This window comes from Heloderma suspectum, chromosome 2, assembly GCF_057233095.1.
Source record: "Heloderma suspectum isolate Gila_16-S chromosome 2, 16-S_ref, whole genome shotgun sequence".
NCBI classification, from domain to species: domain Eukaryota; kingdom Metazoa; phylum Chordata; class Lepidosauria; order Squamata; family Helodermatidae; genus Heloderma; species Heloderma suspectum.
Window position 1 is genome coordinate 307,719,204 of NC_139459.1, and position 25,833 is coordinate 307,745,036.

The window sequence follows — 25,833 nt, forward strand, 5'->3', positions numbered from 1 at the left end:
GGCAGCAGTCCTGTACCCATATATCTGTAAGCCCCATTGAACTCAGTGGGACATATTCGTGAGTAGACCTGTATTGGCTTGTGCTGTAAGGCTGCAATCCAAGAGAGTAAGTCTTATTGAACTCAGTGGGACTTATTTCTGAGTAAACATGCTTTGAATTGCAATGTAAGTGATTCGTTCAAGGCCATAGAACAAATCAGTGCAAGAGCTCAGCATAGTTTTCCCTGCTGCCAGTCCTGTGGTAAGACGTGCTTTGTGTTTCTTGGATTCTACTACATAATCCAAGTTACTAGTTGCAAAGTTTCTGTGTGCGCGCGTGTGCGTGCGTGTGTGCGTGGCTTCAGGTAGTATTTATATTTCAGGCTCTTTCTATGATTTCTTGCATTACTTGTTAACAGGCTTGATACTTATCTTTAAGGCTACCAGCCCCCACCCCAAATCCAGCAACAGCGGCCAGTCTCCTGATCCATATGCCACAGCAGGGCATCCCAGTGCTGCTTGAGGTCTAGCAAACTATTCATGTAGATGGAACAGTGACTCATTCTGAGTGAATTAGCAAGAGTCCAACCACAAGGTTGTGCTAGAGAGCTAGTTCCAGCAGTGTTTCATGTTGCATTTGCATTTTAGGTAGAGCAAATGGAGCATCCAGCTGTGGTAAACATGTATTTATTTAAGCATGTCTACCCTTCTCCTCAATCAGAAAAGCTCCCAGAGCAGCTCCCAGGTCAATAAAATAAAACAAGACAGTCCCTGCTTTTTTACAATCTAAGTGACACAAAAGGAAAAAGGAATGGGGAAGGAAGAGGGAAAGACATGATTTTTTTTTTACACAGTGCTCATAGACTTGGCTTGCTTACAAACCTTGGCTGTTGCAAAGAACTCCTTTAAGTGAGCCTGTATGTTTGGGTGCACCCACTGGGATTTTGGCCTCCCCTGTCCTTTAAACAATAATAAACATGTCGTATCACAAAGTGGTTCTGAGTTTCCCTTCAGGTGCAAAAGACTTTCACCATGCAGCATGGAGGGCTGCTGTTTGGGAAACACAAGACCAAAGACCCCTTGGGCACACTGAACTATTTGCACAGTTTTGTGGACCATAACACATGAAATGTGTAAATTCAATAAAAGATAGGACTTCACTTAGTTTTAAGAATATTATTTTGAGAAAGCAAAATCAGCTTGGAGAAGAAAATTATGCCATTATTTTGTGGTACAGAGTATGTTTTACATCACATTCTGTGTGTGCGTTGTGCCTAACTTAATGGAAAGCCCTGGAACATTAGCATTGGGCAGACATCTAATAAAATAATGTGCTTTTCATTTTATTTTTTTTTAAACATCCAGCTATAATTATCTTGGCATAATAATTGGTTCATATGTAGCAAATACCTTATGTGGTAGTGAATGTTTCTTCACTGAAGTATTAGCTTTTAGAATAAAAAAGCTGAAGAACTGAGCTTTTAAAATGAAAGGAGTGTGAGGTGCACCCGCTATATGCAACTTCCCTTTCCTTTAGCTATTTTAAAACAGGCTAAAGGAAATAGGCTATTTTGCATTTTAAAATAGGGAAATATGTGAGGAGACCTGGAAAACATTGTGGTGTGAGAGGAGGTAGGGAAGGGCCAGGGACCGTTCCCCCATTACTCTCAAAGGATGATGGTGGTGCAGGCAGAGAAGGAGATGGTGTTCCCTGCTTCTTGGGAAGTATGAGTTAGCCATACCATAGTCCAGTCCAGTCCTTCCCAACCTGGTGCCCTCCAGATGTGTTGGACTACAACTTCCATAATCCCTAGCCAGCATGGGAAAGAGCAGGCAGTCATAGTCCAACACATCTGGAGGGCACCAGCTTGGGGAACAACCTTACAACATCGACCACTAAACCAAACTACAGAACTGGGGTACAGAAACCTATTTTGTGCCATTCCCTACTACTATGGTGCTCAGTTCATTTGCATGTGCCACCTTCTGGAGACCCACTGCTTCCAACAGATACCATTTGGCGAGGAGTTTCCATGAGGAGGCAATGTGCAAATTGACCCACTTGCTGCCACTTCTTGATCCCGGGTCTTCCCAGCCTGGTACAGCTGATAGCGATGGTGATAATAGCAGGTGAGTGCATTGGTTAAGGTTAAAATAGTGCAACGCACAGAAAAGTAAGTCAATTAGGTAGCAGGTAGAAAAGGGAGAACTGGGAGACCTCTTCCATTTTTTGCCTAGTAGTACCAGCTATTTGGAGTGGTAGGGAAAGACAGCCCCACTCTGCAACTCCATAAGATCCTGCCACTTCCAAGTGAAAGAGGAACAGGCCTAGAGAACCAGGCCTTCACTGACTCATTCTGCTGCAGCGGCTTGCATTATGGTTTCTGAGATAGAGGAGGAGGGACTCTAACACAAATCCCAGCTCATCATCAAACCAGGTGCCCCCACTGGGCAATGGAGGAGTGAGTGTGCACCCTCTCCTCTAGCCCAGCTCCAACCCACATGTGTCCTGGTAGGGGCTGGATGATGAGCTGTAAGGCAGAAGGGTGAGGGGGGAAAGGACTTTCTACCACTCGCAGTTCCCTGCCCAGAATCTGTGATCCATAGCAGTTGTCAAGGATCCCACATGGGGAGCCAGTGGATCCCTGTGGACTACACACACTCAGCAATACATTGCCTATTTATCTGTTTGTATCTATCATGACATGTATATCAGTAGAAAGGGGGAGGGGGGAGTTCCCACCCTGACCACTGCAGCCACTAGCCTTAGTTTGCTTGTAGAGCCTCTCACACCTGCTTCCACCCTGGTTGGCTTCCCCAGTAACCTGATGGAGCGCTCCAGAACACAGGCGCTTGGAAACACTCGGATTGTGCATTCCGTTCCCTTCCAATTTGGTTGATGGTTAGGCATGTGTGTGTGGAAGGATTTGCCTTCTTCCCTTGCACCTGCCCTCCAAGCCACCATTGCCACTGAGTCAGTATGCCGTGGGGCAGCCCCATTACTTCTTTCCTAAGCACAGGGGCATGGAGGGTATAAGAGGAAGGAAAAGAGTGGGTAGGAGGGGATCGCTCTTTCCTCTCGCTTTCTCCAGCCATCCTAAAACTGGCTCATCTTGTGGGGATGAGAAAGAGAGAGAGAGAGAGAGAGAGAGAAAGGCTGTCCTCTGGCCAAGGGTAGTAGCAATAAGATGTATCTCTGTACTGCTTTCACTGCAAGTGCTAGCTTCTCTGAGCAGGCTTTCCCCAACAGGACTGGCAACCTCAGGAAATCAGGTGCAGAAATAACATGGAACCTCAGTCCCTGGGTCACATTGGATGTTCTGATGTGCCAGCTCAGAAAGAGCACGGCCTCTGTGTGCTCAAGAGATGAGTTTCTAAACTGCCTTATATATGAAAGATATAAAATCATCACCATCCCCATGCCCAAATGGGGGTATGCCACTTGTGGCTGGGCGACAAATCTGACGAAAGGAGAGGACCGAAGTGGATTCCTGCATACCAGGGGAGCCCTGAGTTATGTAGGGAAATTGTTTTGGTTTTTAAAATAGCCAACCCCCACTCTACACCCCCCTCCCCGCCCCTTCCAAACCTCAAAAACTGACTGGAGACTGGCCGCCCATGCTCACTGTCCTAAGCTGCCTTGGAATGCTGGCAACCTAGAGCAGCATGTAGGAATGATCCCTCAGCCACTGGGGCAAGTGGCCAGCCAGACATCTATTTTCTGAGCCCAATCCCAGCCTTAGGCTACTTTAAAACTACAAGGCAGAATGTCCCCCTCCTTACAACTGGATTGTGGCTGGAAAGGGTGGGAGAGGAATGCCATGGGAAATACCATGTCCTGATTAGCACATTCTCCAGGTCCAACCTGCTGCCTGCAAGGACTCTTTAACCTGCAAGGCAGAATGTCCCTTATACTATAAAGGGTGGGGGTGCAGGGGGGGGGGAGCTATTGGCCTGAGGAAATGAATGCCAAGAGGTGTGCTTTCTCTGAGCCTCACTCCCCTCCCTTTTAGACCCTTTAAAATGCAAGGAGAAATGCCTCCTTGTGGTTCAAAGGACTAGAGATGGGAAGAATTAGCTCAGGTATGCATTCTCTAAGCCTAATCCCCTGCAGCCCCTCTACTTGAGCAGGACACTTTTGAGTTTGAATAGAGAGGCTCCAGTGGGTGATTCAAGGGATGGCTGTGTGGAGCCAAGAGCCCAAATTCAGTTAAGGAGATACATAGGCAGAAACAGGCGGCCATATGCATCATTTCTGGATCAAGAACTATCTGTATAAATTGAACATGCATCCAAATATACACCCAAGTGGGGATGCTGTCTATCTGCAGTGCATAGCTTTCAACTGAATGCACACTATTGAATGGATTGGGATGTCCGTTTGGATGCTCATCGAAGTCAGTAATTCAGAAAGCAAATGCAGTGCAGAAGGGCAGTAACTGCAGTTGACTGTGTATTTGGATGTACATGCTGGTAGCAGGAGAGCAAATTTCCTCCTCTTGGCCTAGCCTCCCCCACAACTCTGTGAATTCTTTTCACACGTCCACATGCAGAAAAAGGGAGTGGGGTGCAACAAAAAAGAACAAAAGTAGGACTACTTTTGCAAAAATAAATTAAAAATAATGGGTCTCCACTTGTACACATATGTATCCCATTTATGTACAAATCCTGGGCTGCATCCAGTACATACAGTGTGGGCCTTTACTGCCTGCTTTGTCATGCATCAGTGGAAGTCAAAATGGTGCTTCTTTTCTGTGTCTCCACATAACCTTTGAAGGCTCACCTTTGATGGATACATTTCTTTCTGTTCATAATCTTTTTAATGTATGTGACTTAGCACTCTGACTTCTACACCATGGATTTTAAGATGGGAGGTAACTGAGATCCAGAGAGTTGAACAGGAATATTGTCAAACATCAGGCTTGTTAAAATGTCTGTGTTTTGTACAGTCATTTTGGAAAGGTATCCAGTTCTTCAGATTATTATTATTATTTTACATGACAAAATAAAATCCTCTTTGGCAATGTTAATTTTGAGGAAGCAATGCAGGCCCTTGAACAGAAATGTTTCTAAAAGTAGTTGTGCTCCCATTTCCCAAATATCATGGAACTGGATTGTTTAGACAGAGTGAATTCTCAGAGATTGACTTTTGTCAGGCTTGTATCTCCAGATACAGTAAAGCATATGGAATATTGTGGTTATTTCTTAGTATAGAACCCTTTGGGGAAAAAGTGGATTGCTCATTGCCATCACCAATCTCATTTGTAACTGTAATGCTAAGAAGGAACCATCTTACTGTGATCATTTTGCGACAAATACTACCATCATTCATTACTTTCTATCAGTGCCTCACCCTATGGAGGAACCAACACTGCCCATCCACATTGAGGAGGGGACAGACGTTCCAACTGGTGAGTGCAGCGAAGGTGGGATGCTTGCAAAATGGGGGGAGGCATGTTGGTACATGGAGCTTGATGCCTCATTTGTGTTTATCCGTATGTCATTGAGAATTCTAGGAATGTTATCCGTAAGCATTTAAAATATTATTCTGTTTTCCTAAAATGTGCTATGTTGGCAATGCCAGTACTCAACTGATCAACAGAAAAGTTGCACCATGGGCAGTCATCCACTGTGCTTCTGGTACACACTGACATATCAATGCATCCAGAATTGCTGGCTCTCAGAATTTTATTGCCAGTCTAATGAGTGTTGGTGTTCCTAGCTGTTTAGTAATATAGAGAATGGGTACAATCCAAATAAGCTTGTCTGGATCGCACATGGTCCGATAGATTTGAATGGGTCTTAAAGAATGAGTCACTTCCTCTGGATTGCTCACATTATTTAAAAATATTCCTGCAGAGAGTACATAATTTTCTTGACTAAATTTTAACAATTATTTTTTTTAACAAATTGCCATCCATTCTACAGTCTCTTCTGAAAAATTAATCGCCTGTCATAATGGACAAATGTGTGGGGACACAAGAAGATAGCAAACCCCACAAATGACTAAAACAAAAACAGTGAATAGGAAAAAGCTGTTTTATCTGTCAGAGCAAGGGGGTTCAGATCCCCCTTGTGCACATATATAGACCTCCACGCAAATGGGAATCTTGATTGGTCCAGGATCTTCCCCCGCCCCGAATATAAGAGAGCTCTTTGTGTTTGTGTCATTATGCACTTTGTGCCCTTTTTCATCTGCCCCCAATGCATGGATGGCACAGGATATAACAACCAAGTGTGGCAGGTGCAGGGCTAGCCCTTCTGGCCTCACAACTCCCCCCCCCCCCGAGATCTTTGAATGTATGTGGGGGTGTCTGGATTCTAATAGCATAACATAATCAGAAGGCACATGATGAAATGAGCATGCTTAAAACCAAGTGAATGACCTCTCCTACAAAGGTCACACTTGACATTTGGAACTTGCTCCTATTTGGCCTAGCAGAATGATTTCCAGTGAACCAGACAGAAATTGTGATCTTAAAGCTGACTTGGATATCTCCTCGAGCGGGATCCTTTGGCAAGAAGGGCTTACACTATAAACACCTAGTAAGCTGTGGACAAAACCGTTCTATGAGTTAGAAAGATTTCTTTATTTTTTTCAAGCTAAAACAGAGATAACCCATCTTTCCATTAATGACTTGGTTTTTGGTCACTGGGGATGAAGGGGGGGCGGACTTTAATACAGCTTACAGAGAGGAGAAGCCAGAGCAATTGTAACCAGTTAGAGCGGGAGGCCTCTTCCAAAGCCCTATTGGCTTACACCCTTATGTTCCTTGCATGGATCCAAGTCGTCTTTTCTCCTCCCCCCCTCATCCAGTGGTGGGGGAATTGGGTATGCCAACCTCTGCCTCTATAGAGGGAGGGCCAAATCCTCGGGCCTTCCCAGTGAGCAAGGCCGGATCTGCTCCTGAAACACCCCATTTCAGGCCTAACTCCTACTACTGTTGGTGGTAGATTTATGCCTGTGGAGGTATCCATAGGCATACCGGAAGGCCTCTGGTAGGCATGTCCCCATTGGCAAAGCTGTGGTCCACCAGTGGAAGGCTATATCCACGTCATCCTAATCCCTTTTGGATAACTGCCTGAGGCGGTTAGGATTGCTGTGTGATCACTACATTACATACAATATTATTTTGTTTTTAGCAGGTCCTTTGCTGTCTGATGCTCAGAGCTGATATTTTAACAGCTGCTCCATTGATGTGCAGCTACAGCATTGTTTCTATTGGGGCATTTTATAGGACTGAAGAACGCTGACAGGCTGTTCATTGCAGCTTTGCCACCATTGGAAGCATCAACAAAGCTTTGTTAAAAAGAAGAGAGAGAGAGAGAAAATTAAAATCTTCCCGAAACTGCTGAAAAAGAGCAAGGTGAATAATTTGACCCTGCTATAGAATTTATGTGACCCAGTTCTCAGTCTTACAGTTAGAACTGCTACATTCAGTCACTTTTTTTTTTTTGCTGAAAAACTGTACTTCATCATTTTGAAACTAAACACAGTATTTCAGTATTCTACATTTCAGTCCAAAACCCGTGTTCAGATAATTCCAAAAGATTAGTTGGAAATAAGGAGAAAAATAACAAAAACAAAAAAACACCTTGTGAAATTTGCTTAACCTCTTCATGCCTTTAAATTCTTTTTTCCTTGTATTCCCGAAACTTTGAGTGTTCTGTAAACCTATTTTAAAAGCAGAAAGCTGAGATTCTCGCCTCATCAAAATGACTGAAAATTATGAACAGAGGACAAATATTAAATATCATTACACATGTGATAAAAATGAGAGCTAGCAAGATATCTGCTTACATACAAATCAGCTGGATTTCTTTAAAAGTTACCATAGAACATAATGCTACATTTGTCTGGGTGTCATATAGCACTCAATTGGCTTTATAATGGAATGGGAGGTTATTTCCACTCTTTGTTGTAGACAAACTTTAAAAAGCCTTTTATAGATATTTATTGGTTTCAGTGTTTGAAATTTCAGAAATCTGTAATGTGCTTTTTTTAGTACATGACAAAGAGTGTGCTCCCCCTTTCATTTTATTTAGTTAATGTTTATCTTTCCCATCACTAATCTATTTTATCTGCGGCGATCCAGTATTGTAGAATGTGGTTCTGTTTTAAACACACTATAATAATTTATTGTTATTTCATACTGAATAAGATTCATTTGTTTTAAATCTGGTTTAACTCCACTGAAGTCAGATGAGAATACTATGAAAATGCAGATTTTTTAATTCCCAATTCTGATTGGAAGCATCTTTGACTTCATTAAAAACAGCAGCAAAATACACAAAATTGGTGGTGACTTTAAACTGCTGTCTCCCCCCGCTCCCCCTGCCCCAAACAGAAACACCTTGCCTTCTTTCCATGTCTTTTAAGCAAACTGGAAAAAATACACATTTAGTTTTATAATTTACCCTTTTAAGGTTATCTTCATTCTAGTATTTTGTTTCTGTAGCTCATTTCCCTATAGGGTTTTTTTTTACACTTATGAAAGAGCAAACATTTTCCACTTGATCATAATTTCATTTTCTGGCCCAAGACAAAACAGTAGGAATCCAAAATGCAAATTGTATATACTGACAGTCAACTGACCATAATCGTTGCTATCTATTACTTTTTTAGGATTTGGTTGATTTGTATGCTCTTCAAGTTAATTGTATGGTTCTGCATGGTTCTGGAGTGCAAAATGCCTGTGTGCAATTAACACAAACTAAATATAAATAATGGCATCAAAATCCTTATCTGAAATCAGCTGGAGCTGGTAGACAAGATAAGAAATTGAAATATTTTCTTCCGTTTGTCAAGATGAACCTCAGTGGAGTTCTGTCGATAGCGTAGGATAAGTTCTCCCATTTGCCAGTGTTGTGCATTCTAATGTACAGAGCATGATATACAGAACTGGGTTGCATGTTTAGTTTCCACAGAGAAGCAAAATGCTTATTTTAAGCATTTATCTGATTTTTCCTAAGCATTTATCTGATTTTTTGCAACAGGATTAAAGCAAAAAACAAACACACACACATACCCCAGCTGTTTGTCGCATCTGATTTTCAAAGGTTTGTTGGCAATGCTATGCTGAAGATATTTTTCTTCTTTTAAAAACTAACTTACAATCACATAGTCTTCAGGAAAAGGGTTAGGAATTATCCACGGAGACTTTAATTTTAATGGTCTTAAAGATAGCTGGATTCAGTGTGATTCCAAGTCAATGCAACTGCATGCCTAGTATTCAGCGATTCATATGAAACAACTGAATCGGCTGTATCCACTAGGTGGTTTGGATGTAGGAGATGTCTAGTAGGCCTATGGCCATATCGAAATGTATTATGACTACAGATACATTTTTAACTGTAAGAAAATAAATGTTTTCTAATCTTATACACAGACAGGCACACTTAATTTCATCCATACACACACACACGTATATATAATGTACACACATATGCACAGAGAGAGAGGGAGAGGGAGGGGAGCCACAGGCCTTTTTTATATCAACTTCTTTGCTACTACAGTGTTTCTATTCTATTTTATAGCTGTCCTATTCTGTGCTACAGCTGTCCTTCCTTTCCACAGGCACTGTCAACTCCTGCCCACTTCCCCAGCCTTACAAATAGCTTCCTCACCACTCATCTTTTGTCTCTCCTGGTCTCAAATAGTACTTCTCTCCTTTGATCCCAATGGGTTTTCCTGGCTTCCTTCTTAAGTATCATGGCTTTCTCCAAGTGTAGTTTTGCAGATGCTAGCGGTTTAAGACCTCCAGTCCTCTCATAGAAGTGTAATTCCTAGGATTTATTTGGAATGGGTTTAACATTAAGGTCATGCCAAAACCCTCTAGGTGTGCAGTGTAGACATGCTCTCTCCCAAGCCGCATCTTCATGTGCTAGTTAACTTGCCAGCAGTTACAGGACTTTCTGGGCTTATTTAAGTGAGTCTTGATGCTGTTGTCAGGTAGGGATGGGGAAGTGGTTGCTGAGAGTGAAAATAAGAGGGGAAAGGGCCTCAAGCAAATTAGTTGCAGGTCACATGCCACTCCAAAAGTCACTGTGTGACTACTACTGATTTAAAGTGGATTAAAGCTGGGGTGGAGTAGCCAGCATAATTTACCATCTTGCTAAAGCGACAGAGGAGAATTCAGACATGGAGGGCGAGAAATTGTCTTTCACTCTAGGCTTTCCCACTTAGCATTATGACACCAGCCCTTCAATGAGTGGGGAAGGAAGAACATAGAAGGGAGAACCACTGAGTTAATCGGTTTTCAGAACACCTCTGTCTTCCTTGCTGCCATTTCACCATCAGTGTGTAAGGCAAGGAAAAGCAAGAAGCCAACAGATGATAGTCATACTTCTTTGGGTGTGTGGGTGTTTCTTTCTGTTGTTTTGCCACTCCAAACAGAACAAGCAATTCAGTGTAAACTTCCTCACTGGCAAGCTTATGCAACTTCTAGCATTTTCTCTGTAGAAACATCCTGGTCCCTTTGTCTTTCACCGTGTGTTCCCATCATTCTGCTAACCACTGTAGAACTTCATTTCCTGTTTCAAACACGATAAAATCTAGTTTCTGTTCAGTAATTTTATTTTATTTTTTTTCAAAAAGAAGCTCAAATATAAGGAAGTGGGTTGTAGCTGAGTTCATAAAAAAGATTTTATCAGGCACCTTACGAATGCAGCCATTAGGTGTTACTGGTTGTTTTACTATCCCAGCAGCTCTGGTCTGCACCTTTATTTTTTAAAAACCATGACACTGAAATTTGCCTTGCTGACTCATGTTTTGAGTGGTAGGTGAGGCAATGGATCCTGATTGTCACGAATCTCTGAAGATGCTGTGCCCTGACTCAGACCATGTTGTCTGTTCTGACTGGAAGCATCTCTCCAGAGTCTCAGATGAGTCTCCCTGCCACAAGCCTGCCTTTCTACTTGAGATCTTTGCCATGACCATCCCCCAGAATGTCAGGGAATGGAGCCCAGGCAAAGCATGTGTGCTTTGCCACTGAGCTACAGCCGTATCTCCTGTTTTGGGGGTGATTGTATTATCAGTGGTGCAGTGGAATCCCATTCTAGACCACTGTGTGATGGTGTTTCTTCATAGAGGCAGAGTTGCTAGATATCTAGAAGTGGCCTGAACAGAATGGGAAATTAATGTCTAAAACAGGGATGGGAAACTTGTGGCCCTCCAGATGTTTTGGCCTACAGTTCCCATTGTCCCTCATCATTCTGGGCTGATGGGAGTCATAGGCTAAAACATCTGGAGGGCCACATTGCCCACTCCTGGTCTAAAGCAACCGTCATCTAATATGCTCAGAATGAAACAGGGCACAGTTATGGCTTTTTATGCCTACTTATTTCTTTCTGCTGTTATTAATCCAGAGATAGGAGAGGATGGGTCACTGGGATTTCCCTCTGGGCTTTTCAGGGCAAACACAATAATTCTGAGTAGTATCATATGCCATGACATCATTGCCAGACCTGCTCTAGAAGGGGATGGGAAAGTGCCTGAAGACCAAATCAATTTGGCCTGCACTGATGTAGATGGTAGAGGGTGGAATGTAATAAGTTTAAATAAAAAAGAAACAGAAGACATTTAGATGGGCTCCTGGCAGTGCCATGAATCATGTACACAGAGCATTTGTGAATGCCTGCCTTCTTTATATCCAGGGTTGCAAATAGCCACTTGCCTGATCTTCTGTTGCCTCAAAGTGGCCAGGCTCCAAAACTTTATAAAATCTTGTACTTTTTCTCAATTTCAATGAATAAATGAATAATAAGTATGTGTAGGCAACGACACATAGTAATATAATGTTAGAACTAGTAACTGTGGTGGATTTACTTGCAGTACTGCTGTATCTTGATCTGAGCAATACGAGGACAGAAGAGCATGTGTTCACATTATTGCTCCTTTTTTGTCCTATGAATTACACCTTTTCAGGTGCAGTTAAGAAAAGCTGTCTGAAAGTTTGGCTGCACAGTGAAGTCAAATTTTGCAGTTTTACATCTGGAGTGATGATATAATCAAAACAGCAGTTTACCAAGGGAAAGCAGCAGGAAGCCGGTGATCCTTTCTGGATTATTGTCAGTCATTAGGCTTTTAGCTAGTTCACCCCCAGGGGTGTTAATTGAGATTAGAATTTGGTTTGTTGTGAACAAAAACAACCTTTAACCAGGCCATTTCTCCCATTGCTCAATTACCAGTACATACAGCAGGATGTAACAACTTCCATCCCCTCATCTGTATTCCATAAATGTCTGCCATCATTGCTTTCCTGGCCTGTTAGCTTATGGAAGCAATGCAGGTCTACTGCCTAAGCAGTGTTGTTGTTTTGGCTCTGGAGAGCAATGAAAGGGAAGCCAAGATTAAGAGATGCCTGTTACTGAGGCAACGTCTCATAGAGGATGTATTCCAAGCACTCATACTTCATAGAGCTGTTCTTTTCATGGTGGAAAACATGTTACTTCAAATGTTGCATAACACATAAATGAAGTACGTTATGAATTTTGTTTCTCCCTAATTAATTCAACCACCATTGCTCAGGAGCAATTCTTGTGATCTCATGCTCAAATATGTTTGGCTACACCTGTGGAGAGCCACGTTTGAACAACCATATCTCCTTTTGTCTGCATGCAGCTATGATTAAACCAGGAGGTCTCTTATTAATTATAGTTTCCTGTTTCATCTGCAATGGGAAAATGGTTATTAGCTTTGGAACAAGCCAAGATTTTAAACCACAGTTTGAAGTTGGATTAAGATCCTGGGTTTTTCTGAAGTTTTGTACTTTTTGGCAAATCACAGCCTAACCATGGTAAGCAAGATAGGGTCATCTGACTCTGCTACTTGCTGCAGAAAACTGCTTTACAATCTTCTTTCCTGCTGTCCCCTCATTTATAACACAGTTATTCATTTATTCATTCAGCATATGGTTGGATCCAGCAGTATTTATTAGCGAGGCTGATCCTAGAAGCATCCAGGTAATGTCTGAAGCTGAAAATGTGATGAGAACCTAGCCAAATAAAAAGAGGTGGTTTGATTAGGTCAATTCAAGCACAAGAGACATCACATTTCTCTGTAAGATATGCCACACTGAGTTTAGTCCCTTCTCTAATGACTTGTACACAAGCATAAGGTTGTATCCAATGGTGTTGTTCCACTAGTGAAAGGGAGCCTACTGGCAGAATGCATTTTCCTTCCCCCGCCGTGCCCCCCAGGTGCCCCCCAAATCTGCTAAGTAGGATTGGGGGATGCTCCAGAGCAAATTTGGGAGACACATGGGGGGCTGTAGGGGAGAGGAGATGATGGGGAAGTCCAGTTGTGCAAGCAGACTTTCTCTTGCATGATATTGACTCCAAGCCATAGAGCAGCCTTCCCAATCTGGTGCCCTCCCAGTGTTTTGGATTTCAACTCCCATAAGCCCAGCAACCATGGTGAATGGTCAGGAATTCTGGGAATTGTAGTTCAAAACATCGGGAGGGCACCAGGTTGAGGAAGGCTGCCACAAAAGTCAAGGGATCCTACCCATGCCTAGCTAATCTCAGATACTGGTGTAGGGTGCACCGCCATTCTGTTCTTTATGATGTAAAAGCTTTACATTTCCTTATAACTAATGTGAATATTCCCTTAGTTCCCATGTTGTGTGATAATTTATATCAGCATTTCCTTGGATACATAGGGAAAGAGGTAACTAGTAAAGCTTCATAAGTCTTTCCTCTGAAGTCAGTGCTTGTGCACACATGAGAAATGGTGGTGACATGAGCCACCTTTGCTCTCTAGGAGCAGTAAAACCCAAGAGTGTCCTTCACTTGTACTTTGTAATATCATCTGTTCATTGCAGACGGTGAAAAATAAAACTGATAAGCAGAAGACAATATAATATTACATGTGGCAATTTGGCAAGAAGGTACTTTAAGATAAGCAAGGTAAGAAAAACAAAAGAAGAACTCTTTCAGAGCAGCAAGACCCACAAGATTTATCAGTTTATTATATATCAGAAAGGAGTATGTCCTTCAATAAATTTGCTAATGTGTATACAATTTTTAAAATGTCTATGTTTGATTTAAAACTGTGGCTCCCAAAATTAACTAGGGGGAACAGCAGGTTGCCAGCAGATTTCTTAAAGACCTCCCATCCTGGTTCTTCTGTGTGTTTTAGAGTACTTTACTGAATTTCTGGATCACTACTTTTCCCAAAACAGCGACAAGCAAACAATAGCCTCAACCCTAAATTGTGTTTTAGTGTTGCATGAATAAGTCTCAGGCTCATGTGCTTCCTCCTCCAGCATCACCACACGGGGGAAATTGGAACTTTTTGTTTCCATTTTTAACTAATCACAGTTTAGTGTTATGCCTGAAACTGGACAAATTGTGGTTAGACTTAACTATGGTTTACTGAAATAAGCCAACTTGAAACATTGGTTTATGAATAAACCATAGTTAAGATTAACCACAGTTTAGGGTTTGGACATAATACTAAACTGCAGTTAATTGAAAATAAAAGTGAAAATTTCAAATCTTCTTGTGGCCATGCTGGAGGAGAAGGAAGGTGGGAGCTCATGAGCCTGAGGCTTCTTCATGTAATGCTAAGCCATAATTTAGAGTTGCATCCAAATGAGACCAATGTGGGCTGTCTGTTCCTCCAGTTAAAATCATGACCAAGAGTATGGACTGTAGTCCTTCAGATTCAGTCATAACATTCCATCCTGTTATCACAGGCTTCCACTGTGATCTCCACCAGCTCTCAGTTTATTCCCACTCTCAGTTCAGTGCAACTCTAAATGTTTTGAGTATCTAGTATACTCATGGCTAACCATCCAGCCCACTGGGCAAATCAGGGTTGAGTTCTTTTTGAGTGTACACATAACTTCAAATCAATTCAGTTGCACACAAAAATGTTTATGGAGTGAAATATTATTCATTTAATGTTGGAGGGAATTATTGAGTGGAAGGAATCTATTGCATTTCACATGGAGGTGGAGGTGGCTTTTCCATGCACGGGACTTGCTTTCTTTCAGCTGAGTGCTAATAGTTCAGCAGAAGACCAGAACTGACTTTGAGTTAAAGTCAACAAAATTTTCCATTTAACAGAGCATTTCATGCACATGACTTACAGTTTAGTGAGGCACTGCTGGTCAGTGAATGGTTTGTCTAGAGTCTGGAAATGGAGATGATGTCTTAATACTAAGAATGTGTGTTTGGGGAGCCAAAGGGAGACAAAGAGATATCAGACTGATTATGTAATAGTTCCTCTATATAATATCACTGAAAAGCTTGGAAAACTGCTCTGAATTTTATGGGATTGACTTGGATTCTTACCAGTAAAACATCAACAGGATTTGGCCTGGAAATCCTTCATTTTTCTTTTGGAAGGAACACTCAATTGGCTGCATTCAGATTTGTTATAAATGGTAGCTTTGACTCATTGTTCAGCTATCTTAATGTTTTGGGCCAAGCCCTTGTTTTCTGAAAATAAGGCAGACATATGTCTCCCAGAAGTTGGCATGTGCCTCAAAAGTGGAACTGCTCAGTCATTTTATTCTCCATAAATTTAAGTTATATTTAAATACAGAGTTTCTGTCTTTGGGATACTTTGTTCTCTGTTAACTGATATTGAAAGAATAGCTCTAGTTCTAACATGGAAAATGCCTTCCAAATATATATTAGCTTGTTGATGGTTATCTCTTACAAGGCATTGTAATTTCACTCGGTTGAATAAAAATGCAGGAAATTAAACAAATCCTATTAATGCTCAGGACAATGCCTTTCATTAAACAAACACTGTTGTCTTGGAATTTTCCTCAATACTGGGGTACCTCAAACCACCTCCTTTTCATCTTCTCTTGGCATTTCCCGCAATTAGTAATGACCATGGGTGGGTCACAGAGCAAAGTTCGAGATATGAGTGCAATAAAAGGTTGTATTTTAAGAAGGTCATTTATGTCATAAACTAGAATTATGATACTGCCTGCTGTGAATATTATGGGGTGATATGTACCATGAACTACAAAAACACTTCTAAAACACCAGAGTCCTCAGATCTTAACACTTGAAAACAGTCAACAGTTTTAAGACTCCAGAGCTTCTTTAGTTACATCATGAAATCACACAGCAATCACATAAGGGGTTAATTAACCCTGTTCTAAGCAGTACTCTCAGTCAGTTTTGTAGTGTCTGAAAGCATTTACTCCTTGGTGAAAACAGCTCATAATGTCTGCCTATGGCCAAACAAATAACTGTTCCCTGTTATTCAAGAAGCAAAGACTATCTAGACAGTCTGAAATCAGTTCTACTTTTAACCAAGGCCCTGCTAACTTTGTTAATTTAACCCAGATTTGGGCATTAATCTTAATGTGTCAAAGTTACTGTGAAGTGCTTCTTTTTTAACCCCAGCATGGGCCAGTAGAATTTTGGCTTGACTCAGTATCCAGCCATTATATGCGTGCCCCACCAAATCTTCCTCTGCTTTATTTATCTGAAGGGCCGGAACTCCTAGAGAGAGATTGAAATTTAATCTGATCAATCAGTAGCGGAGAAGACCTGATCATGCATCCTTTATGTGATTGCTGCATGTACCTTATTAAGGGATGAATCGTGAGGGGTGAGGGTGTTGAAGGAGGAGAGTCATCCATGGATGTGCAGTAACGCAGATTTTGCTACCAGTAGATGCTTGGTCATCTCAGGGCATTTTCTTTGTTCAAAGACATACCTAGAAAGGAGAGGGGACAGGTTGGGTTTGTTACAGGAGGTCTCATGCCACACTGGGCTACAGATGAGGCAGAGGCTTCTGCCTACTCTAAAGCTCAGTGCAACCAAAGAAACTTTTCTCAGTTTCCTGCAAATCAAGGGTGGGTGTTGTGTGGTGCTTAGAGACTTGCATCACTGGAGAGCTGGGAGCTCTTGGCCTGGTGATTTGTGAAGGCTTATAGCCAGGGCTGAGGGGAAAATCAGGTGCCAAATTGCTTGGACACCTTTTAAAAAATATGCTAGTAATGTCCAAGGACTTAAAATAATATTTCCGGCTCTGCTTTTATCAGTCTCCTTTGTCCGATGAACATTTCTTCTGATTGTCCCCTTACATGGTCAAAACCATAATTATCGCATTCTATGGCATTTCTGCTTTCATTTGTTTAAAAAAAAATGAACACAAGGATCCAGCTCTATTGATATTTGAAAGCAACCTTTGAGGAAGAGGTTCGAGTTTCCTGTTCTCCACCTCCATTGCTGTAGCTGTAATTAACATTGCATTACGTATTGGATAGGTTGGTTGTCTAATATGTCAGCCTACCAGTTCTATTTTGTAACATCATAGTTACCGTATTGAACCAAACCGTTAAGGCAAGTTGGGCAGACTTACCAATTGACCTGCTGCTATCTGGCATTCATGTTGATTATTGTATATGCTCTCTTCAGGTACATTCAAACAGGTTAGTTTAAATTCCCCCTCCCTCAATATTCTCCAGGTAATTAAGTTTAAGACCTTTTCAACTTTGTCTTAATTCTGGCTTTAAAATGTTTAACCAAGACACTGAGAAACGAAGGCAAGTTCATAATTGTTTTCCCCAGTTTAGCTTGGCTAACCTGTATGGCCTGTGGAATGGTTTTCATCTGCATGGGTACATCGATACATATCTCTCTCAGAAACATGTTCCAGTTACAGATTTCCTGCTAACCTAATGTCAGCTGAAGTTTCAGGTCATTGCCATACAAGCTAAATCTGTTTACAGATCAGAATGCAGCAAATTAATTCCAGACTTCCAGTACTATAATATGAGGTATGGTTGTAGCGACACATACAAAAACCAAATAGAAAATGGTTGCAACTTGGAAATAATGTCCTAGTTTGCATTAGCCCGATGAAAACGTAGGACATTTTCACGAATAAAACACAATTGTAAAAATAAAGAGGCTTAATGTATTTTTTGTGTGGTCAGATGATCTAGGCAAGGATTTAATTCTTCTATCATTAAGGTTAGGTTTAAATGTTTGCCAGCTATATTATATTTTATCAATGTTCTGTTTTTAAAATTCTAGCTCTTAAAGTCATTGCCTCATCCAGCAGCCTTCTACCACATATGGTGGGGTTGTTCACACAGGATCATTCTGCAAGCTGGAAAAATAAGGGCAAATCTGTCCTATAATTTCCTATGCGCACAATCCAGCGCGGGGTCTTTCTGTGGTTGGAAAAAATCAGTGTGTTCGACTGATGGATTAATGGAGTGCTCTGTCTGCAGAAGTGCAAGAGCATGACTCTTCAGAACTGAGCGTAACCTAGGGCAGGGTATGTGTACCTGCTTGCAGCAATGTGTGGACATTTACTTCTGCACTCCAGAGCCAGTTGGTGTACCTTCCACAGCTACCACGTAAAGAACTGATTGTATCTGTACTTTTGGTGCATGAAAGATTCTGCATGAAGTGTGTGTGTGTTTATCTTACCTCTCTTTTTATTTACTATCTTCAATGTATATAAAAGTATTTTGAATATGAAGTCAATTCATATTTTATTTTATACATACAACTTACATTGGGAGCAGTATTTATTAGCCAGGGTGACCTTTGAGGGTTTGGTTTGTTGTGGGGTTTGTACAAAGCAAGTCTTGTCCCTGGCTGTTTCATCAATTAATAAGCCATTGCTATGGCAAAGAATATGATTCTATTGTGCATCAGAGTGACTCAGACCTATTTATTTTGAAATCTAAGTGAGATTTTGAAGTGGCAGTGAAGTGAGGCGGGGGTGTATGTCAAAACTCAACTGAGCAGAAAGGTTTATTTATGCAGGGTTGTTTTTTTTAATCAGTACCAAGATTATAAAAATAGAAAGAGAGAAAGAAACTGCTGCTTCAGATCCTTCCGCTCATTAGGATAAATCACGATGTGAGAAAATTTCACTTTTAATAGATGGTCTGTGATAACTCTTCGTAAATCCCTAATATTTCAGCATATGAAAAATACAAAGATTCTGGAAACAATTACAGACTTGAAACAGACATTTGGACAGGGAAAAGAAAAAGATGAAATAATAGAGGGCAGATTTTCTACACTGTTCAGCTCCCATTTACATGGTCAGCCAGCTGTTGTAAAACTCTGACCACAAAGTCATGGAGGGATCTGCTAGATGCCTAAACTAGAGTTGGGCCCTAAGTTCGTAACTGTAAGCGCAGAGCACTTGAAAATCTGGGATTGCACACTGAGAATGGGAAGGACATTCAAGGGCATGCCGAATATCTAGGTGTGTTCTAGGCATTTCCCATTTCCATTGCGACCCACCCCCCTCAACATACACTGCTTCTCCTAACACCTTTAAGCACCTTCACTGCCTTCTCTCCATTCACCCTCAGGGCACATACTCCTGTCCTCCCCCCAGAAGTTCTACCACTCCACCTGCTCCTGTTACCCTCTCCTTACCTATTCTGCATCCTTACCCTTCATGCACAGCTACTTTTCTGAGGGAGGCTTAGGAATAAGCATAATGAAGACACCTAATGAGTGTTTGAGTACCACTCTCTTCTCCTTCTTCCATAGTCTATTTAAAAGTTGGCTGTAGGAGGGAGATAGGGCAAGGGACTGAAGCACAGTAGTGGCAGGACACCAGATGCTTAAGATTCCCACATCTCTTCCATACAGAGGAAGAGACCCACGAGGCCTCCCGTCACCTTTAGTTTCTGCTGCCGTGAAAAGAAAATGTCACAGTACATGACAGTGTTGCATTTCACTTGTTTTAACACTCCTTAAGACTCAAAGCCACAGAAGTGCTGCAGCTTCTTTACCATGAAGTATCTTAGTGAGTCTAACGCTGTTAGTGCAGTGAATCAGGATATAAAGACTGCCTTTCCAAAGTGTTCAGGAACCTGAAATGCTAAACTCATACTGTGAAAAGATCCTTCATAGGTGTTCAAGAGGCATTGGTATTCTTTTTTACCGTTTGTGGAGTCAGATATGACTAACCATTAGCTGCATCCTTCCGGTGCATGTATATTTCTATACCGGCTTGAAAAAGTTGATGTTTTTGAGGAAAACATTGCTTAGTTATCAACTTTGCATACTTGCTTGCCAAGGTGGTTCATGCGCAGAGGTGGCTGTTGAGTGAAGTCTATCAAGTAACCCTGTTTATAAAACCTATATTGTAATTTATTTATTTCTAGAAAACAAAAACATGGCAACAAAGGAGAAACTGCAGTGTCTGAAAGATTTCCACAAGGACATTCTCAAACCTTCCCCTGGCAAGAGCCCTGGGACACGGCCTGAGGATGAGGCAGAGGGGAAGCCACCACAACGTGAAAAGTGGGCCAGCAAGATTGACTTTCTGTTGTCTGTGGCTGGAGGATTTATTGGATTAGGCAATGTTTGGCGATTTCCATATCTCTGCTATAAAAATGGCGGAGGTAAGTATTGTCATTGCATTCATAATTTTGGGGGTGCATGGGGAAGCAGGGCTGTTATGAAAGTGAATGTGATCAAGCTTTTAAAACAATTTAGGGCACAATCCTATGCATGCTTAGACAGGAAGAAGTCCTACAACTCCCAATATTCCTCAGCCAGCATGGGGAATGGCTAGGGAATGCTGGAATTTGTAGGACTTTTTTCTATCTAAACGTGCATAGGATTGCATGTTTCAAGCGTTATTGAACGAAAGCACAGCTTAACTAACTAATAACTAAAGCACAGTGGCATTTACTTTTATTATTATTATAATAACAATATCTGAAAGACAAATGCATCAGTTATTTACAATACATTTGTCAAATACCAGATCATAACAAATGTAGATATTACAAAACAGAAAAGCATTTATACACATTGATATCAATCTTGTATCTAAACTTATAGTATTAAGTGAAAGGAAGCTATTCTCTTTGCTACTGTTTCCCATCTCTTAACCTCAAAATAGCAGGACATTTCTATTTAAAAAATAGAAATTTAAAGTTTCTATGTAAGATTTAAAAATCTCATTATTAATCTTTGCTGTCAAGTAACAGTTTCAGAACCTGCTGATAGAAGGCCATGGGAGACGTTTCCTAGAGATTTATTTACTACCATCAGTGGCTACTCTTGTTTTTTATTTCATTGTCATAGAATATTTTTACTCTCCCTTTTGTGTTTTTTCTACAGGTGCTTTTCTCATACCTTATTTCATTTTTCTGTTCGGAGGAGGTCTTCCTGTGTTTTTCCTGGAGGTGGCACTAGGACAATATACCTCTGAAGGAGGAATTACATGCTGGGAAAAGATCTGCCCTATTTTCACCGGTTAGTTATTTGCCTTCTTTCTGTATACAAGTTAGTTCCCAAGACTGTGTGAGGTTCTGACCTTGGGGTAAGGCTATGTAAACAGAGCAGGCAGGATTCTCAGTGACTGGGGTCGCCAGGGCAGGAAAGAGGTTTTATCCTCAGCTCCAATAGTGTCCCTGGGTACACCCCTTTACTTTCTCCCATCTAAGTGAAAGGTTGCCACACACCTTTCTGGAGGACTGTAAAGCACTGGTCTTAGGGGTGTTGTTGCGCTGAGGGCCAAACCTACTTGTCATCTCTGATAGGGATTTTACAGTGCAATGCAAGGGTCAACTAATATGATTGATTCTGAAAGGAATTAAGAATCATTTTTATTTCTGTGCATAAACTGAATTATTATCTGTAATGTGGCATGATGTTCCAGAGATCTTCTTGGTTTCTTCAGTTCTTACTGCTCAGTGCTATGTTCCTCTGCATCTCTATTCAGTAAAGTGCTTACTCACGTGAATTAACATTACTGTTTTTAATGTCAACCAAATATTCCTGAACAGAAGACTAAACATGCACAGTCACTGAAGTCCTACAAAATCCTTCTCTGTAGTTAACCAGACTACATTTAAAATCTATTCCCCTATATGGAGAGCCATCCTTCCCTATATGTTAATGTTATAGTTTGATGCAAAATGGTGAGAAAGATGGACTTCCTAGATTACAAAGTGTAGGCATCAAAGAATTTTAAAATAGGGTACACAGGGTTTGATAACAACCCCCTTCTAACCCCCTTCACCATGGTAAGAGGGGACCCAGACTCTGGCAAGCAAGATGAGCCAAAAGCTGGAGCTACAGGCAGAGACCAGCTTATTTGCTTCCAACTGTCCCTTTTAGGCTGGAGCTGGAGACAGGAGCTGGAGGCATGCGTGCTTCCGTCTGTGGCTGAAGGGCACTCTGAGCTTGGAACGCCAGTTGGGTGCAGGGGCAGAGCAAGTCAACATGCTTCTGCCTCTGCCCTTCAGCTCAGAGATAAAGTGGGTCAGAAGAGCTAACCTGAGGGGTGGTATGAGCTCAAGAGTTTGTGTTTGGTACCCCTGCTGATACTTCAAACATACACACACACACACACACACACACACACACACACAACTGTAGTAGCAGTACTACAATCTAAGAGATTGCGATAGAAGTTTTAGCATTTACCGTTCTTTTAAATAGCCCCTCTGAGAACACAAGGAACTCCCTGGATTACCTTCTTTTAAATCTGTGGACCTTTGATGAACATGAAGCAGTTTCTCAAAGGCCTTGGCTGGGTATTGCACCAGGAAAATGTGCACTGCCATGGTCCAAGACAGCGCAATGGTTATTAAGGAACAGGTGCATTCACAGGTCATTAAGTTCTTCCAGGGCAGTTTGGTGTTTCATTAAGAGGATTGCCAGCTTAGACCTTTTTTTTTTTTTTGTCTCCCAAGCTACTTATTTGGAAGCAAGCTCCACTGAAATCTGGAGGACTTCTTGCCAAGTAAATGGGGCTATGATTGGGATGGTAGTTAAAGCCTTGTACCAGTATGCACTGCATTAGCTGCTTGCATGCCATTTTGAGCAGTGGAGGACATGACCTCATTTGCAAGTGACCCTGTGTTTGGAAAACAAACAGGGCAGGGATTTTTTTATTGTCAAACATTGATATCGGTGTTAAACATTTATCTTATTTTACAAATAGCAGCCATGAGACCTTTGCAGAAGCAAGAGAGAGATGTGTGCATAAATTACAGTTTTCTCTTTGTTGACCTTCTCCATTTAACTTTTGACCTCCTTGTCATACCTGCACAAACATGTTGTCTATTCACCTGGAATGTTGCTGTTGTTATTACCATTGCTGCAGCCAGATCCTATACACACTTACCTGGGAGTAAATCCTACTGAATTCAGTTACGCTTATTTCTAAGTAGACATGTATAGGATTGTTCTGTGAGGCTGCAATCTTATACCCACTTACCTGGGAGTTAGCCCCATTAGACTTGGTGGAGCTTTCTTCTGAGTGCCATGAGTGCTACAGATTGTGCCATGAGGCTGCAGTCCTGTCCATGCTTTTCTTGGGAGTAAATCCCACTGAACGCAGTGAAATTTCATTCTGAGTAAATATGAATAGGGTTATGCTATAGGCTTCAATCTGAAGCATAAGTAGAATACTTTTATAACTGCATTCCAGGGAACTCTGCATATTTCACTGAATTCCATTCCATACGTAATTGTCATGCTAGCTTAGGCTGTTGCCCATTATCTGCGTTTGCCAGTAGCAGATGCCTCAGGGAAGCTCACAAGCAGAGCTTGATTGAGATAGCCACATCTTGTGATTGAAATTTGGTACCTAATAATCAGAAATATATTTAAAGCATTCCTACAGTTTGAATGCCAAGTGGCTGTCTTCAGCATACAAGTCAGGATTGAAAAAACTTGGTATGATCTTGGCTTTGAGGTTCCCCAGTGGGCTTCTTTAATTCTTTCACTGGGTGGCAGAATGACTCCCCTGCCATCCTACATCATAAGTTGCTTGGGAAGGTCGCCCTCATTTCAAAAGCAGTTTGCCATGTAGCATGGAGAGCTACTTTTTGAGGAGTGCAAAATGGCCAGGAGCGGCCAGATGCAAAAGAGGGCATGGCTCCTGCACCTCTAAACAGTTGTTTTCTACATGACTTTCCCAAGCAGGCAGCTATTAGAGGTGCAGTAGTCCTGCCCTCTTTTGCATTTGGCCAGCCTAATACTTACTTCAGTGGGACAACGAAGGTGAAGTGCAACACCTGAAGGCTGCTGCATTTGTAGCGCTAGATATACCTGTTCCTAAAGTAACAAGATTACCTATGCGTCTGTAATACAGGCTGTTACTTATCTGCATTATTTCATATGTTCCTGTCTTCTGCTTTTTTCTTTTTAAAAACAGGAATAGGTTATGCTTCCATCGTGATTGTGTCGCTTTTGAATGTGTATTACATCGTCATCCTGGCTTGGGGACTGTACTATCTATTCCAGTCTTTTACCAGTGTCCTGCCTTGGTCTCTCTGTCACCAAACGTGGACTACAGACGCCTGCATGGAAGACACTCTTAGACACAACAAAACACTCTGGTTGTCAATGAATACCACTAACTTCACTTCTCCGGTCACAGAATTTTGGGAGTAAGCAAATTTAATTGTTGTTTGCAGCACTTTATGACCGATGACCAACATAGATCATAGATGATAAAAAGCAGATCCAACTGAAATTATAAGGGGAATTATAGAACATTGCCTAGTCTTACTGAGGCCTGGGATAGTCAAATCAGAATTTTGCTGTGTATGTCTACTGCAGATGCCCAGGAGACATGCACATGCTCAGCTTTGGGGAACATTCAGACAGGAAAAGGCAATGGATACAATCCTGCTGGAATAATCTCTTGTGCCAATGGATTTAGATATGAACTTATATTTATTTGAATATGTATTATAAATATGCCATTAGCAATAGCTAGCTATTCAGCATTCATAAATCATATTGAGCTTTCACTACACCACATGATAATTAATGTTATTTGAAATGTCCAACACATAGAGGAGCAGTGACAAAAGCATTGTTCGCTTATTACACTGGGAGGACTTAACTAAGGTCTTTGCATCTTACAAACTTTCAGGAACCCTATAGTTATGTACGTTGCTTCGAGCTAGTTAATATGTTACATAACTTTTTTAACATCTGTGGGGTAATACATGCCACCTTGCAAATATGTAAGCCTCTTTATCATGTGTTAAATTCACTTGAATTTGGTACCTTTACAAGACAACTGTCCTACTTTGTGAGTCAAGTAATCTTTGTTGAGTGTTGAAACCTAAGAGAGATATATCCATTCAGCCTTATCAGTAGTTCCTGTTGAAGAGGCTACATCTCAGGCATGGTTGGCTTTACTGAAATGCTCACCTTCACACATTAAGGGCGCAATCCTACTGGGATAGACAGCCACCGCCGAACTTGGAGGCGACTGCCTATCCAATGCAGGGCAGGAGAAGCGCGGAGGGGATTGTCCCCTCCGTGCTTCACCCGCCCTACATTTGCGGCTAGACAGCTGATTTCGGCTGTCTAGCCGTGGGAAGGCGGAGCAGGGGAAGTGGCTGCCGGACAACACATAGGATGTGTTGTATCGGCATTTCTGCTTTCCCTGCCCTGGAATGCCTCCAGGAAAGCCCCGTTTTCACTGCTCCGCACTCCTCTTCCGAACTGTTCTGTTCCGGGGCTGTTCTGAGCTGCCTGTGAGGCAGCGGGGGGGGGGGGGGGGCAGGGGCAGGGGGAAGGTCGGTTCTCTGGGAACTGACCTCGGAGCATGGGCTCTGAGGTCAGTTCCCAGAACCCGATGTATCCTATGGCCATCTAGCTGCTGACTAGTGGCCATAGGATTGCTCCCTTAGTGAGGTCCTCTTTCTTAACAAAGTTACTGATTATGCATTGGAGGCCATCGTTATAGGTTATTTGAGTTAATGGCCTGTGTAAATCTCATGCTTGTTTGAGCAGCAGTCATAGGGGATAAGCAAATCTGGCTTTATTTCCAGAGAATTACCTCTTGGGATTACATCACATGCTTCAATTTCTCAGTTGTAAAGATTGTATTTCATAGTATAGGGTTGCAAA

The 25,833-nt window shown here is 41.7% G+C and overlaps 1 protein-coding gene across 4 annotated transcripts in view; it reads left to right on the forward strand.

Annotated features, from left to right (window-relative positions):
• SLC6A6 (solute carrier family 6 member 6) overlaps positions 1-25,833 on the forward strand; it is a 73,937-nt gene that overhangs the window by 11,094 nt on the left and 37,010 nt on the right. For 3 of the 4 annotated variants that reach the window (XM_084840217.1, XM_084840216.1, XM_084840218.1), the window contains 3 exons: positions 20,103-20,342; positions 21,070-21,204; positions 24,119-24,353. In XM_084840217.1, the coding sequence (XP_084696343.1) occupies positions 20,114-20,342; positions 21,070-21,204; positions 24,119-24,353 (599 nt within the window). In that variant the 5' untranslated portion in view covers positions 20,103-20,113. Of the gene's footprint in view, positions 1-1,995; positions 2,110-5,324; positions 5,391-20,102; positions 20,343-21,069; positions 21,205-24,118; positions 24,354-25,833 lie in introns of those variants that run through there. The other variant, XM_084840215.1, reaches the window with a different exon arrangement.